The sequence below is a fragment of the Anabrus simplex genome, chromosome 8, assembly GCF_040414725.1.
Source record: "Anabrus simplex isolate iqAnaSimp1 chromosome 8, ASM4041472v1, whole genome shotgun sequence".
NCBI lineage: Eukaryota > Metazoa > Arthropoda > Insecta > Orthoptera > Tettigoniidae > Anabrus > Anabrus simplex.
In genome coordinates, this window is record NC_090272.1 from 190,439,900 (window position 1) to 190,455,940 (window position 16,041).

The 16,041-nt window shown below is 37.5% G+C and overlaps 1 protein-coding gene across 1 annotated transcript in view; it reads right to left on the reverse strand.

The window, feature by feature from the left end:
• The window catches only part of slo (calcium-activated potassium channel slo), a 1,051,052-nt gene that overhangs the window by 409,380 nt on the left and 625,631 nt on the right, over positions 1-16,041 (reverse strand). The window contains exon 9 of the mRNA XM_067152575.2: positions 4,229-4,334. Coding sequence (XP_067008676.1) covers positions 4,229-4,334 — 106 coding nt within the window. The remainder of the gene's footprint in view (positions 1-4,228; positions 4,335-16,041) is intronic.

The window sequence follows — 16,041 nt, forward strand, 5'->3', positions numbered from 1 at the left end:
ATGTAAATGAGTGAATAATGTGGGTAGATTTGGCAGTTGGAGGAATTAGGACAAGAAGTGTCTTAGTGTAGTCACCATGTAAGGGTGCAGATGAGGATGAAGTTAATACAAGTTTTATGGAGCATTGAGTGACCCTATAGTCAGAGTCAACAACAAGAATAGGATAGTGCTAATGGGAGATTTCAATGCGAGAGTTGGAAACTGAACTGAAGGATACGGAAGGGTGACTGGTAAAATGTGTGGAAGATATGGAAGCTAATAGGAATAGGAAACATTTGCTGGACTTCTGTGCTAGTTTGGGATTAGCAGTTATGAATACATTCTTCAAACATAAGACTATTCACCACTTCACATGGGAGGGTAGGGGCACCAGATCCACAATAGACTGTACCATAAACTATTTTGAATTCAGAAAATCTGTTAGGGATATACAAGTATTCCGGAGATTTTTTAATGACACTGATCACTATCTGATCTGTAGTGAACTAAAAATCTCTAGGTGTACAATAGAGAAAGTGAAATCTGCAGATGTATAAGGGTAGAAAATCCCTAGGATGAGGAAATTAGAAGTACATGGATATGATTAGTGAAAAGTTTCAAACAATGGACAGCAAGCAGGTTCAGGATATAGAAAGAGAATAGGTGGCATACAGGGATGCAGTAGTAGAAACAGCAAGGGAATGCTTGGGAACAACTGTGTGTAAACATGGCAAAAAGCAAACATCTTGGTAAATTGATAAAGTGAGAGCAGCTTGTAAACTTAAAAAGAAGGCATGTCAGAAATAGCTCCAAACAAGGACTGATGCAGACAGGGAATTGTACATATAGGAAAGAAACAGAGCAAAACAAACAGTAGTTAAATACAAGGAGAAGTCATGGGAAGATTTTGGTTATAACCTGGAAAGGCTAGGTCAACTCACAGGGAAACCTTTCTGGACAGTAATAAAAAATCTTAGGGAAGGGAAAAAGGAAACATATAGCGTTTTGGGTAAATCAGGTGAACTTATAATAGATCCCAGGAGGGAATCACGGGAGAGGTGAAAGGAATATTTTTAAAATCTTCTCAACATAAAAGGAAATCTTTGTGGTGATGTGAACAACCGAGCTCATGTGAAGGAGGACAACGATATTGGTGATTTAAAAAAAAAATACAATTGGCTTTACGTTGCACCGACGAAGATAGTTCTTATGGTAACAAATGGGACAGGAAAATGGCAAGGAGTTGGAAGGAAGTGGCTGTGACCTTTACTAAGGTATAGCCCAGCATTTGCCTGGTGTGAAAAATTGAAAACCACAGAAAACCATATTCAGGGCTGCTGACAGTGGGGTTCGAACCCACTATCTCTCGAATACCGGATACTGGACGCACTTAAGCAACTGCAGCTAGCAAGCTCAGTATTGGTGAAATTATGCTTGAAGTGGAAAGGATTATAAATAAGCTCCTTTGTCATAAAGCAGCAGAAATAAATTATATTAGGCATTAAATGGTGAAGTATAGTGGGAAGCCAGGGATGAAATGGCTTCATAGAGTAGTAAGATTAGCATGGAGTGTTAGAAAGGTACCTTCAGTCATTGCACCTATTTGTAAGCAAGGCAACAAGAAGGATTGCAACAACTATCAAGGTATCTCATTGATCAGTATAACAGGTAAGGTGTCCTCTGCCATCTTGGAATGGAGAGTGCGACAATTGGAGGAAGTTATATGAAAACCAGTGTGGTTTCAGACCACAGAGGGGCTGTCAGGATCAGATTTTCAGTATGCGCCAGGTGATTGAAAAATGATACGAGAGGAATAGACAGTTATATTTATGTTTCAAGATATAGAGAAGGCATATGAGAGAGTACTGAGGGCAAAGATGTTCACCTTGCTGGGGAACTATGGGATTAAGGATAATTTATTAAAATCAATCAAAGGTGTTTGTGTTGACAATTGGGCTGCAGTGAGAATTGACAGTAGAATGAGGTTTTGGTTCAAGGTACGTACAGAGATTACACAAGGCTGTAATCTTTCACCTTTACTGTTCATAGCTTTGTACATGGTTCATCTGCTGAAAGGTAGTAACAGGCAGGAAGGGATTCAGTTAGGTGAAAATGTAGTAAGCTGTCTGGCCTATGCTGACAACTTGGTCTTAATGGCAGATTGTGCCAAAATCCTGCAGTCTAATATCTTGGAACTTTAATATAGGTGCTATGAGTATGGTATGAAAATTAGCCTTTCAGTAGGTAAGAAATCCAAGAGAACTGAATGTCAGATTGGGAATACAAAGTCGAAACAGGTAGATAATTTTAAGTACTTAGAATGTGTGTTCTCCCAGGATGGTAGTGTAGTAAGAGAGATTGAATCAAGGCGCAGTAAAGGTAATGCAGTGAGATCACAGTTGCAGTCAGCAGAGTTCTGTAAGAAGGAAGTCAGCTCCTGGAGGAAACTATCATTACATCGGTCTGTTTTCAGACCAACTTTGCTTTACGGGAGTGAAAGCTGGGTGGACTCAGGATATCTTATTCTTAAGCTAGAAGTAACAGACATGAAAGCAGCAAGAATGATTGCTGGTACAAACAGGTGGGAACAATGATAATGCTCTATGCAGTGCAGCACTAGTGCATGTGATTTAAACTGTTCGTTTTATTCTCTTTTACATAATCCTCAGAATCTCTATGCATCATAGCCAATTTTATTTTTCTGCTAGGGGTTTTACGTCGCACCGACACAGATAGGTCTTATGGCAACGATGGGATGGGAAAGGCCTACGAGTTGGAAGGAAGCAGCCGTGGCCTTAATTAAGGGAAACCACGGAAAACCATCTTCAGGGCTGCCGATAGTGGGATTCGAACCTACTATCTCCCGGATGCAAGCTCACAGCCGCGCGCCTCTACGCGTATGGCCAACTTGCCCGGTCATCATCATAGCCAATAACTTGCTCATATGCAGTTAAAAGATTCTCCCAAGATATACACTTACGACCTATGACTCACACAGCACACTTTTTGCATTTTCAGTGTAATGCTGTAATTTTGGACAGTTAGAAGGTCTATCAATTCAAACAGGCCCTGGGTGCAATTAGTTTGAATTAGTGGGGTATAATTAGTTTAGTAGCTTAACTGCTGGCTTTACATCCAAATACAAGTCTATCTGGCATAAATCTGGGAGAAACCTACGGTGGGATTTTTCACTCAAAAAAATCATGTGACAGCAGGGGAAGCATTCTACTTTAATTCCCTGGCCAAAATTAATGCCCCAGACTGACCCCAAAGACAATTGAGATCTTCTGAAGCAAGTTTTCATTGTAATCTCATGGTATTTACACAATGAGAAATCAAATTTCAATGATGTGTCGTCAAAAGTCCTTTGAGATATGTCATTCACTGAACAAACCTCAGCATGAAATAAGGGATATGTGAAATTTTAATTGTATTAAGTACTGTATTGGAAAGGAAAAGCAGACACTGCCAGTACCTGGAAACTGCATATGATGATTATTATCATTATTGGAAAGGAATACAAGTGTCAAATCAAATCATACACAGGGAGAAGTATGAAAAGAAATACATAATAGGATGCACACAATGATAGATCAGTGTGAGAAGAGGGAATATTGTGAAGAGGAGACAAGATAAACATGAAAAATAACAAGGACGATCTTCATTTGCCACCTGTATTTATCTTATGGTTCTTCCCTTTTATATATTTTTAAATTTTAAAAATATATGTCTGGTTTACTTCTTATCCATATCAAGAACGAGCATCTGTGTCATTGGTCCCTCAGCGATTGTTGAAGCCTGCCCTCGAAGCTGGGAAGCAGAAATGGGCTTGTTGGGTGCTGAAAACTAATTGTTTAAAAACTGGAATTGATTACAATATAGCCTATCTATTTGGAGAATGAAATGTGTGAAGATTTGGTGACTGGCCTTGTCCTTTTGTGGTTTCCTGCTCTTGTCCTCTCCTCTTTTCTGTTTCTCCCTCTTCCCACACTGACCTGTCATTCTCTCTCTCTCTGTCTGTCTGTCTGTCTGTGTGTGTGTGTGTGTGTGCGCGCGCGCGCGCGTGCGCGTGTGTGCGTGCGCGTGTGTTGATCAGGTTATTTTTCTTTGTCAGTACTAAAGTCTTAATATTTATCATTCTCTGCTCTTGTATCAAATCTGAGAATATTCAGCATCCCAACCTAGTTACAACTCCATTTCCAACAATGTTCTATAACAGAGGTCCAGTGCTCCGCCAGTCTCGCCTCACCTTAACCCGCTGTAGGTCTATAGGATTCATAATTGAGCCTTGGAAGAATTCGACGGTCGTGAAATGCCTCTTGAACAGCCCTTCCAACTCGAGGTCTGGCGGTTTTCTGCCCAAGTTGACATCCGCACCAACAAAATCATCCAACCAGATATACAATGAAGAAAAACAAAAACAAAAAACAAGTAAATAATTATTAATAACTAATGTACAAAGAAAAACATAGCAAACGTCTGTTTAAACAATGCTAATGAAATTTGCAGTCATAAACATTTTTGCAGTTTCAAACACATTACTTGGTATCACATGAATATTCATTTATACACACATCATAAACTCAGCATCTTCATTTGACGAGGAAACACCATGATAGTGACAGTAGAGAAACTTATGTGGATGGTTGCAAACATGCTTAGCAAGATCACTGCGTGACCAATGTTTCACAAGGGAACAGTTGTTATGTTCTTGCTACTCTGCATGTCTGCTCATTTCGAGAACTGTACTGACTGCTGAGAAATGGAGATCAATGAAAATATAAGAATATGAAAGAAGAGAAAATTTATTTGTTTGAATGAAACAAAGAAAAAGAAAATTGTTTAGAAATCTTTTGCATCAAATTCTTGTTCTTCATGATACTGTCATAATAGGTGCACTATGTACAAACCGACTAAATCAGAAAGTTCATTAAGAGTCAATTTTTGAAACTTAATATTAACTCTATGCACTTTGTGTCAGTTCAACTGCTGTCAGCAAGGAGCAGATTTCTATTACTTGTATGATGTTTTCAACCTCACCATTATTTAATCCTTCATAGTCATATAAACATGCTCCTCAGCATTCAGATGCAAATGTAGTGGTTTTTATCAAGCATGTAATTGCATATTTTGGCATTTAAACATAATATAGCATATTATGAAAAATGCTAATTTTAAGTCATATTTGGGGCACTTTTCATTTAAAAATGGATTTTATCAGAATGAGCTGTGTGTAAGTGAAATTTTTCTGGATATTTTAAAAATGCATATATTTTCTTGGAAATCCTTATGCAGCCTTCTTGTAATTACATGTGGAGTTTCAAAATATCAGGTAATTTACCTTGAACTTTCTGCAGGAAAACATTTTACAACATAATATCAGGCTCGATAGGGGCAGGGGTTCCCACCAACTGTTCTTGTTTCTGTACTTTTACTCTTTCTCATTTCAGTATCTTAGATGACCATTCATTGTATTTTCTCCCTCACGTGTATATTAAACAGGCTTAAAGTGAAGAAATCAGTGAAACTGAAAAATTACTATGTTAAGTTTCAGAATTTGGTAGCAAAATATTTAGCACTGATGGTGTCATTTTATTCTGTAAATTGTGTGTGATCAAAGTAAGACTGAGAAGTGTTCATGTCCAGTACAGAGAATTGCATGAATTAAATAAATGTGTTTTTATACAGGGTGTTCCCAAACATGTTGGAATTAATCAGGACGTGGACCAATTACACCACAAAACAACACAAGTCCCTGAGAACATTTGCCCTACGGTTGATCATTTATGAGTTATAGACTTTCCAACTTTGTATGGGAAGTATTGGTAACAGTTTACCTGGCACATCCCGTGTCAAGTAGCTGTCAGTATGTTGGTGTACCAGCAGGGATACTGCATTCTAATACAGAATCGCTCAAAATGTCCACCATGCTCCTGAATGCACGTCTGACCTGCCACCTTAATGATTGTTGGACATATTCAAACACTCCAGACATCAATGACAGCCTTGTTTCATATGCCGGCAAAGTACTGCAATGTCTGTAACTGCATGCCTGACTCCAAACTTAATCCCCCCAGTTAATAACTAAAACTGGCATAGCTCGTATATGATTGACTGTAAGACATATGTTTGTAGGGACTTTTTATGTTGATCTGGGGTGACTATCTGCCTTCAGATTACTTCCTTGGGAAAACCCTGCATGTAGTGTATATGCAGAATGAAAAGTTTTGTACGACAATGTATTTTGACGATAAAACCCTTTCAGCATGCCGGGTATGGTGGTTGTAAATGAGAGCTCTCCAATGCTGTCTGTCCAGAAGCATTTTGTTGTTCATGAGAAATTCCCAACTCATCCTCTGCTCACAACATCTTCCCTCAGTTTATCTATCCTTTTTTCTTAGTCTCCCAACAGGTCTTCTGCATGTGTCTTCTTTCCATATAAACACATGGTATTCTTGTGCTATTCATTCTTTTAACATTCCCGAATAGTTCAAGTCTGGTTGACTTTAGTCTTTCCTCCAGAGACTGAATTAATCCTACGTTTGTTCAGATCACTTTGTCCTTCATACGATCAAGTCATGTCTTTTGGAGGGCAGTTCTAAGAAATTTCATTTCACAAGTTTGAAGCTTGTTCATGTTCTTTGAGTTTTGTGTGCATATGTAAGAATGGGCATGAGGTATGACTTGTATAGGGTGATCTTTGTTCTTTGGCAAACCTTCCTGTCCCATAGTAAGTTTTGCACAAGTCTGTAGAAACTGGACCCTCTGGTTACACTGTTCAGTACCGTTTGCTCTGCCCTGATATTACTGGCCACCATGCTACCTTTATATCTGAATTGGTTTACTACTTCAACCTGTCTGTCATGCAGTTGTAAGTTGCATTCAGAATTCTCCCTGCTAATTTCCATTGCCACAGTTTTTGTTGTGGTCACTTTCATTCCATGCTCTTCGAATTTAGTTTTCCACAAATTAAGTTTACTTTGTACTCCCTCCTCTGTGTTGCCTCATATTGCTACATTATTTGCAAACATCAAAGCCTGTAATTCTCCATTTCCTACTCCCTTTAGGTCTTGTGTGTTCTATTGGTTATATTGTTATGCTTATTTTAGTCAGAAATCTGTGCATATTTTCAAACACTGCACATCAGTCATAGAAATCTGCCGCCCCCCCCCCCCCCAATCAGCTATCAGTTTTAAAAAGTACAATATTAAAAAGTATTCAATGTAAATGGTGTAAATGATAACTATTCTTTCTATAAATATTTTTTTTCAAGATCATCTATTTTTCAATCCACACTCTTATGTATGGCTTTTCCAGTAATCTACTGGTAACAATGGAACAATACATCAATTTTGCCCAATCAACAGTCTCAGAGTGTGCGCGATGTGGGGCCATTCTCATAGCAAGACATAACATACAATTAAGTTTGAAACGGTTTAAAATGTTTATGATTACTATTTATAACAAATTCATGCAGAATTCGGCTAACAAACTGAAATCTTTTCAGTTGCATTTGATTCTTGCTTTGCACAAGTGCTCCTAGATATACATGCCAGACTGTTGACACGGTTTCACTCTCAAATGAAATTTAATCACTTTCCCTAACAGGAACATTGATTTTTGACAATGTAATGAGTGAGTAGCCTATCTGTTTCATGATAAATTTAGGTGCCAAACCTCAAATGTTAGCATATTGCTTATCTAGTAAGACCGAGATTGAAAAATTTCATGTATGAAACAAATGTAGTTTCTTGATAAATAAGAAGGGCAGGGACTAGAAGGAAGCAATTCATACAGATCCAGGATTGAATAAATTCTAAGAGTTAATGTACGGAGTTAAAAGGCTGAGCAACATTATTAATTCTGTACGATTATTTATATATTCCAGAGTGGAAAAAAAATAAGGCAGAAGAGATGAGCAATACTACTTCTCTAGGAGAAATATCTAAATATTTGAATATCACTCAGCTGAAATCAGTTAAGTTATGTTAGTTTCTCACTTCTGTTGGAGGAAAGCTTAAATTCAACATTTTAACAGGATTTGAGAAATAAAATGGATGAACAACCATGTTTTCCTTCTCTTTAGAGCCAGTTTCAAAAATGTGAAAAGGAATATATATTTTTTCCTGAGGTCTGAAGCATGTGTGAGTATATGCATACCCATGCCTCTTAGATGGAAGAGGGTTTGTTTGTACCAATTTGCAAGAATGATTAGGTTTTACCATATTAAGATTCATATCTGTATCCTAGTTATCAAATTAAATGGAGAATTCATTTTTTGTTCATTTACACTTTTGCAACACCAAACTGTACTCTACAGCTAAAGCTACTAATTAAAATCTACACCTAGGTTTTACACAGCCACATGCAATTTCATTCTACCTTTCATGTACAAATGCAATATGAGAAAGATTTCAGTTTGAATGCAAGTGCTGTTGGTAGCAAGCAAATAGGAACAAGTCTAGTTGATGCAATGCAGCATTCCAGAGCCAGGCCAGAACTGCTGCTTTACCTTCACTCTCTCTAGATCTACAGCATTCATCATAGTTCCCTGAAAAAACTCGACAGTCGTGTAGTGCCGTTTGAGCAGTCCTTCCAGCTCGAGATCAGGCTCTTTCCTGCAAGATAAGTGAGGGTTCGACTGGTAAACAACAAGAGGGAGGATGAGGAGAAGGAAGGGATGATACTCTGAAGTATACATGTTGAACTAGGAACACTGAAATACCTGGATATTATAAACATAGTATAAAAATATTCAAGAAATTCATAATAAAGCAGATAGCATTAATCATAGAGTACTACACTGTGAAGGTGGAATGAACACCAGTAACATCTGGAGATATGATATTTGTAAATATCCTAGGATAGAAATACCTTTCTGGAATCGCGTATTCTTGTAACTCCTACATAGCAACACACACAAAGCAGAATTTGAAAGCAGAGAAATATCTATGTTTAAACATGAGTGAGGAAGATTCAGTAACCAAATTTCAATTCATTATACTACGTTCTTATGCAAAGATCTAGTTTCAGGTTTGTTCAACTGCCTTCTACTTTCTACTAAAAAAATGCCTTAAAACACAGCTAACTCCCAGATGATTACAGTCTCCCAACTCAAAACTCTCATCTCAAAACTGATCTTTATGTTCAAGATTTACTTAATTTTTTTGAAGACCTGCACTATGTGAGTGGAACATGTTGTCTGACACTACTGGAACTAAAAGCCATATATGTTAAATAAATACCTCATTTTATGTCTGGATCCATGGCTGAAAGGTCCGCATATTGGCTTTCAGCCCTTCGGTTTGATTCCTGGCCAGGACAAGGAAGTTTTATCTTATAACAGTTCATTCCCTTGACTTGGGGATTGCATGTTTATGCTGTTCCCAAACATTCCTGTAACTCTCATAACACTATCCTCTACCACACTAACATGCAATTCCCCCCCCATACACACACACCCATCTGCATGTGGCAGATGCTGCCCACCTTCGTCACTGGGTTTGCCTAACAAGGACTGCAGCAGGCTAGAAATAGCCACACAAAATTATTAAAATTAGCAATACTATTTAGTTTAATCTGTAATTCAGTTTCTTTCAACTGGATTCTTCAGAATTGTGTCTGTTGTTCTTGTAATGTGTCTAATAAATGCTCTCCTTGACCAGCAATGAACATTCCAGACTTACTTCTATAATTCATGCCCTTCTTTTTTTCCCTTTTTGTTTTCTTCAGGAATGAAAGTGAAGGCTTCAACCAACTGTAATCTCAGCACTAAGCACAATAGAGTGGTCAGCTCTATACTTTAACCTTGTACTCCTATTTTGGTGTAATCTGAGTGAACTTCTGGGCCATGTACCTCTCCATTTTCTCCTAAATTCTTCTAAATTTTTCAATTTACTGACAGGGAATCAAATTTATGTCCTTCCAGGTAAACTGAGCTTGCCTTTACCACCTTAGTTACACACTCCCCATATCTATGCCTTCAAGCACATCCTAATTTTTATGTGCCCATTTTGAGCACCACTCTTCTCTTTTTCTTCTTTGTAAGTGTTGTATTATAGTCATCACTCAACATTGGATTTATATGCTGTATAAATCTCCAATGTAGTAATGCAACTATGCTGCAAAAAGTGGTGAAATATGCATTTAAGTATGCCCGTAGTATTATGCTATTAAACACCCTTATGAAATGCAAACGTAACATTCCTTTGCTAGGCTCGGGAGATTCACCCATACTAATACATAAAATCGTGATTATGAATAAATAACAATGAAAAAAATATCACACTACTTATCAGCTGTAGCTATTCTGCTAGACATGCTTTGATCCTTTAGATCATCATCAGTACATAAAAATGTTATAAAACAAGTAAAATATAAATGAAAATTATTGTAAACTTGTTTAAGAACAATCTAGTACCCAATTATTTAAGGGCTAACCAGATGAAATTTAGGAAACCTCACTTGATTTCAAAAACTCAAAACAAATCTATTTGGCTCAAGAATGAAATCAAACTTTTACAAAAAAAAAAAAAAAAAAAAAAAAGAAATCATATCTTAACAACCAATTATATGAAGTATTTTTTAAGGTGTCACACCTTATGGCATGATTAGAACGGAAATCATTTCAAGTATATGCCACCAATAGGATTGTCTTTAGTGTAAGTAAAACAAACAAACAATTAGATGAGAAACTAACTGAACTATTTGCAATAAAACAGAATAATGCACCTAATAATGAGCACAAAGAAATAAAATCAAATCATGTTCTTCACCCTCCACTCGAAAAACTTTCAAATATTCAGTTCAATGAAAATGAAGAATCAATACTTAAAAAAAGGTCCATAACATAATTGGCCATCAGCCAACCACAAAGACACGATCAATAACTTAGCAGAAACAAACCAAGCAATTTCCCCTCTACCTGCTGATATCCAAGAAGTTAAATTTGACATAAAAATAATAGTCATACACAATATACTCTAATAAAATCTCTAAAACAGAAGATTTTAGATAACAATTTAATTATCACAAAAGCTTGATAATGGCAATGTTACTGTTATAATGAATAAAGATTATTACACTAAAAAACTGAAAACTTCAAGGACAATGGATTCATACTGACAAACAAAGATCCAACCCGAAAGATTCAAAAGAACCTCAAAACCCTTTTAAAAAATTCTAGCTTCTTACTTACTATTCAGGAACACTCCCACCTAGTTACTATTAACCCTAATTTACCCACGGTTAGAACTGCACCAAAGATTCATAAAAAATAAAAAAAAGACGCCCCCATCAGACCAATCATAAACTTTATCAATTTACCCACTCTTTTTTAACCAAACATTACAAATTTAATAACCATTCAAAAATTAAGAATTCAGTAGATTAATAAAAACATTATTGTATTTACATCCCACTAACTGCTTTTATGGTTTTCAGAGACATCAAGATGCCAGAATTTAGTCCCATAGGAGTTCTTTTACATGCCAGTAAATCTACCGACACCAGACTGACGTATTTGAGGACCTTCAAATACCACCGGACTGAGCCAGGATAGAACCTGCTAAGTTGGGATCAGAAGGCCAGCGCCTCAACTGCCTGAGCCACTCAGCCCGGTTATTTAGTAGATTTCTGTAATAAGATTTTGTACTATCATTGCATACCTTGTAATTTTTTAATGTAATAAAACGTTTTTGCTAATATTCCCATTAAAGGAGCCTTAAACATAGTCCAAAACAATTTAAACAAATATAGCCAACTTAGTAAACAAATCAATGAATTACATGACCTTATTAAAGTTTGTACTGGATAATACCTACTTTACATTTAATAACATTATCACCAAATTGGCCTCCCAAGGGGAGCTCCATCTTCTGGAATATTAGCTGAAATTTATATGGATAACCTTGAACATACCAAAATCAACAACCATACCCAAGGTATATACAGTACTTCCGAGTTAGTTTTGTGGACGATACCTTCACAATAATAGAACAACAAATATCTAGTGATTCCTCCATACTCACCCATTTTAACTCAATAGACCCTTACATAAAATTTCTAAAAGAAACAGAAATAAATTCCATATTAACTATTTAGATTTAAAGGTCACAAGGTATAACGGGTCTCTTATTTATGACATTTATCGAAAACCCATCCAAACAAGAAATATAAAATACACTCATGTTCATAAAAACCAGCACTCTTAAAAGACTAGAGACAGGAAGTTCATATTCACAGGACATATGCATTAGTATGTTCTGAAGAAATATTAGCATATGAACCATGTCTGCCCTCAGGTTCAATGTCCACAGTGATATCTCGGCGCACCACCTCCAACTGGTAAAATGTGCCTGTGGCTCTTGTTGTCGCTATAAACCGAAGGTAACGGATTGGTGCGACTTGAGAAGATGTGCAGGATGCCCTGCAGACGTATGTGAGAACCGTACCATCAAATGAGTGAGTTTGAAGCATAGAGTTAGTAAATCTTACACTAGAGGTAGCACTGGCGCTGCAGTCGCGTGCGAATTTGAACGAGCGTGCTGTTTGGCAAAAGCTGGATTGTTTGGCACTGTCACTACTGGCGTTTCTCGATAAATTAAAGCCTTATACTTCTCTTAAGGAAAATGTTGGTCTCCTGGGCAGCTTATGGCTGCACAGGGAGGCTCATAAAGGGTAATGCCGTATTATTTCACAGGTTTGTTTATTTGAAACTAATTTTCATGCGAATAAACTAATAATTTGTGTGACGCTTATAGTCATGTGGTTTGGCCTCCTTACACCGACTTCGGGGTTTCTTTCCCTGTCAGCGTGAATGAGATTCTTTGGACTTTACCATGAAGACTGAAATTAATGTTTTAGGAAACATGTCTTTGAAAGTGAATATCCATAAAATCCTATGTATACATTGTGTTGGTAGACCATACATGCATGATCCCAATGTTAGAAGTAGGTTAACAAAGACAAATTTGTTTTGTAACCAATAGGTTGATATACTATTACCCTTTATTCTAATCAGAAAGTAATATTGATTTCTCAACAAATTTCTTACAGCGCTGATTATATTGACAGGTCTAATTGGCTCCTCATGGCCATGATTACTCAGTGTTTAGAGGTTAGCCTGGTGTATTTTTTTTCCTTTCTTGTAATACCACTGATGTGCATGATACCGAGCGAGTGGTTGCGGGTTTTAGGTAGCGTAGCTGTGAACTTGCGTTCGGGAGATAGTGGGTTCGAACTCCACTGTCGGTAGCCCTGAGAATGCTTTTTCATGGTTTCCTATTTTTACACCATGCTGTACCTTAATTAAGGACATGGCCACTTCATTCCCACACCTAGCCCTTTCTTATCACATTGTCTCCATAAAATATATCTGTGTCGGTGTGACATAAAGCAAATTGTAAATAAACAAAATATTATTGTGAAGATTTTTTCAGTTCTGTACAATCATATAATTTACCACTCTCACTTTCCATTAAAGGAAGTAATTTTTTAACTTAAAATCTTAAAGCAAATCAAACATTTCATGAAAAGCTAAAAAAACCTCCATAGACTGAATCCACAACCGAGTGTTATATTTCCATTTGTAATCACGTTTAGGAAACAGTGATGATAATGATGATGAAGATTATTATTATTATTATTATTATTATTATTATTATTATTATTATTATTATTATTATTATTATTATTATTAGGCTATTATAAGTATTATTATTACTGTTATTGGCTTTACGTCCCACTAATTACTTTTAGGGTTTTCAGAGTCGCTAATGTGCCGAAATTTTGACCCACGGGGGTTCCTTTACATATCGGCAAATTTCTGACACGAGGCCGACATATTTGAGTACCAAATATCACCGGACTGAGCTAGAATCGAACCTGCAAACTTTTGCTCAGAAAGCTAGCGCCTTAACCAGCGATGATATTTATTTTGTCCACTTTGCTGCAAAATCTCGCCAATGCTTCTACGCCAAAAAATTGCTTATTCACTTCGTCCGAGAGAGAATGTTTTCGGTCGTTGAGCAGAATGGGACAAATATTTCAGATTCCCTACGGAAATCAACATCTATATCAGCAGAATTATGCCGAAGTACTATCCATTTATTACATTTACACAAAAGATAGAGAAATATACGTATCCCCATTCTAAATGTATGTTATTAGAAGAGTTAACATGAACAGTAAATTGATTTCGTTTACTTAACTGCAATTGAACACTGTCCTCTCTTATCAAGAATTTGTCCTGTATTTCTTTTGGGCTTTCTTTCTACTGGACAGAAATGTCGCAAGTATACTGTAGCTCTGAGAATGTTAACATGTACGAATTTTAAACCATATCTTATCCAGACAGTTTTAAAAGTCCCCTATTTACATTGATTAGCACAGCGGAACGAGCTTTTTGCCAAACAGCTAGGATTTCAACATGCTCCGCTCACTGGAGTGATTCTCTTGTAGACAGTGGCGCCAATGCTACCTCTAGTGCATTATTTACTAACTCTAGGATTTGAATGAGGGTGTATTATTGCCATGAGAAAACGTAGTGCATCCATCCAGGAAACTGTTGCTCGTGTGGGACAAAGTGTGTCGGCAGTGTAACGGGTGTGTACAGAATGATTCACAGAAGGCCGTACAACACGAGATGGGTTTGGTCGCACCAACCAGACCACCCCCTTGAAAAGTTCGACACCTCATCTGAATGGCATTGCAGGACAGATCTGCGTTCTCCTTGGCTCTGGCGCAACAGTGTAACAGTGTAACACATTGTACACTATCAGGAGTGACAGTTCTTGACCATTTATTATGGTCTGGGTTACCGGCGTGTCTTCCACTTCTCCGCCTACCTTTGACTAATGTGCATAAACATGCTAGACTGCAATGGTGTATGGAACGAAGTGAATGGGGACAGGAATGGCAGCAGATATTGTTTTTGGATGAATTCAGGTTCTGTTTGTTTGCAAATGATGGCCGCATTTTGTTTCACCGCAGACAGGCGGAGAGGCAGCACATTGACTTCATTCGCACAAGATATATAGCGCCAACTCAAGGCCTCATGGTGTGGGGTACTATTGGGTACAAACAAATCACAGTTAGTGCATGTCCAGGGAACTGTGACCAGTTTGACCTACATGAATGACATCCTGAGAACCGTAGCCATACCCTTTCTGCAAGACTCTGCAGACACCATATTTTAGCAGGACAATGCATGACCACATGTTGCTGCATGAACATGTGCCTTCTTGTTGTGATAGAATGTCAGACTGTTGCCCTAGCCCACCCGATCACCAGACTTGTCGCCAACTGAAAGTGTGTGGGATATGGTGAAACGACGGTTGTGGCACTGTGACCCAATGCCAACCACCAAAGATGAACTGTGGAACCAGGTGAATGGAGCATGGATGGCTATACTCAAGGACGCTATTTGCGCCTTATACGTGTCGATGCCATCACACATGGAAGAAGTTATCGGTGCCCATGGAGGAGCCAGTGCCTACTAGCCAGCAGGTGACATGCTGAACCTAGGTGACTGAAATGTTAATCGTTTCTGCAGAACACACTGATGAACATGTCCTGTGAATATGAACTTCCTCTCTCTAGTCTTTCAAGGTGTTCTGTTTTTTATGAACGTGAGTGTACAAATCAGCTCACCCAGGAGCCCAAGAAAAAGGCAGCATTTTACAGTCTGGCCCATAGAGCTATTAATATTCCATTATCTAAACTTAAATATAGGAAAGAATTGGAAATCATCTATACAATAGTGCAAGATAATGGATACAACAAATCATTCATTAATAAGATTATTAATAAAATTAAAAACAAGTTCACATCTACTCTCAAACAATCCACTAATAAAACGATCTACACCTCATATACTTTCAACAATAATAAGAAATATATCACAAATATACTCAAGAAACATACGATCAACATAGCTTTTAAAACCAAACAAATTCCAAACTATTTTTAATACCGGTACCGACACAATGAAGGGACTGCCTGACCAAGGCGGTAAAGGTGTGCTCGGTTCGCCCGGTAGGACGTGGGTTCGAATCCCTGTCA